General features: G+C 52.9%; 1 protein-coding gene across 1 annotated transcript; it reads left to right on the plus strand.

Annotated features, from left to right (window-relative positions):
* Window positions 1–16: 16 nt before the first annotated feature.
* On the plus strand, window positions 17–1705 carry LOC106013502 (trithorax group protein osa). The gene is made up of 2 exons (XM_013089414.2): window positions 17–89; window positions 540–1705. Exons 1-2 carry the CDS (start codon window positions 50–52, stop codon window positions 1703–1705), a joined length of 1206 nt encoding a protein of 401 aa, XP_012944868.1. The 5' UTR covers window positions 17–49.
* Window positions 1706–1839: the final 134 nt, after the last annotated feature.

Here is a 1839-nt window from a genome sequence, read left to right on the forward strand (position 1 = left end):
TCCCTCTCTGTATGTTCCAGCTGCCGGCTGCCCACATGACCACTGTGAGATGGTCAGCCCAGGCTCTGACAGCGGAAGTCTCACCACAGGTCAGTGAGGCGGCCAGTGACGTAGTTTTTGCTTAGTTTTTTTTGTATTTTTGTTTTTGACTTGGGAAAAAACATAGTGTTGTAGGTGTTTCCTAGGTTATTATAATATTTCTATCTTTATCGTTGTTTTTGAAAATTATTATATTTTATTACCATTATTGTTTTTATTTTTGTTATAGTCTATTTTATATCTTTATCTTTATCATTATTTTATTATTATTACAATTATTATTATATTGTATTACCATTCTGCTTACTGTGTTTATTTTTGTTATTATTTACTTTGGTTTTGAATGTGATAAGGTTCGAAGCAGGTTTATTTTTGCCATATTTTTATTTATTTATATAAATGATATATATCATTATATGATATTGCATAGTTATATTATAGTTGACTTTCCTAGAAATGAAGGCAATAAATGAGGACAATTTTCCCCTCCCTCTGCTCAGATGAGAGCGGCCTGCCAGTGAAGAGGAACAAGTATGCCAAAATCTCCATAGGAACTTGCAGCAACTGCGGTCAAGGGAAGCAACCCATGGTGAACTGGGCGGAGTTACTGCCCCCGCCCCCGGAGCACCCGCCCCCAAGCGAGATGGGCGACTCGGGCGACTCCATGCACCGCCACAACAACAGCAACAACATGGCGGAGACCCGCTTCATCAACAACCGCAGCCCCATTTCGCCCGTCTCCAAGATCTCCGCCTGCTCTTGCCCGATCCCGCACGACCGTATGGTCCCCAATCTCCGAGCCAACATCCCGTACTCGGACATCGAGTACCCCACCCACCCCGGCCCGGCGCACTCGCGTTACCATGGCGACACCTACCAGGATGGTAGCGGTGGGAGTTGTGCGGGTGGTAGCGGTAGCGGAGGAGGGGGAGGAGGAGGAGGAAGTGGGAGCAGCAATTACAACTCGGACGCTCGCTCCTACTCTCCGAAACCTGTGGGCTCGGTGCGCTCCCAGCAGACGACGACGGATGCGCTGCTACACCGCTGTCAGTCGCCGCTGTCCTGCCACAACTGCGGCAGCAGCATCCACCAGCACCAACAGCAGCAGCAGCAGCAGCAGCAGCAGTCCGCGACAGCTTCAGCAATGTCCACCTCCTCCTCGGCACCACCACCACCACCACCTTTGTCGTCGTCGTCGTCGTACAACCCTCACCTTCACCACCACCCCGCGGCCCACCCAGAGAACTTTGTGACGTTAGCCGGGGCGGGCGGCCAGAGGGTGTGCCTGCCCGACATCAACGACCAGAGGGCGGCCGGGGGCGGGCTCTACTCCCCGATCGCCGGAGTGGGCGGGGCTTACCCCCCTCAGGCCAGCATGGCGGGCAGTTTCTCCCAGCAGCAAGGGGGCGGGGCTTGCCCGTACAGCCCACCCCCTCCCTACCCGTACCCCAACCCTCCCCCGGCGTTGCACGGGTACCGAATCCCTCCCTTGGAATCCAGTGATCAGAGAAATTCTAGCGACCTTGAGCAAGTGGCTCAGGGGCGGGGCTACCCGTCTGGGGGCGGAGCCATGCAGGATGGCGGGCCACACATGGATCGGGCCTGTCAGTCATCTCTGCCCAGCTTAGCCAATGAGTGCATGCAGCCTGGGTATGGACGAAGGTAGGTGGTGTCGATGTTAATCTTCTGTGTGTCTGTGTGTGTGTATGTATATGTGTCAGAGAGAAGGAGAGAGAGAGATAAACAATACCATCATTACCCTCTCCCCACCCCATACACAATGTGTCACACACACACACA

The sequence above is a fragment of the Aplysia californica genome, unplaced genomic scaffold (genome assembly GCF_000002075.1).
Source record: "Aplysia californica isolate F4 #8 unplaced genomic scaffold, AplCal3.0 scaffold00947, whole genome shotgun sequence".
In the NCBI taxonomy this organism is placed as follows: domain Eukaryota; kingdom Metazoa; phylum Mollusca; class Gastropoda; order Aplysiida; family Aplysiidae; genus Aplysia; species Aplysia californica.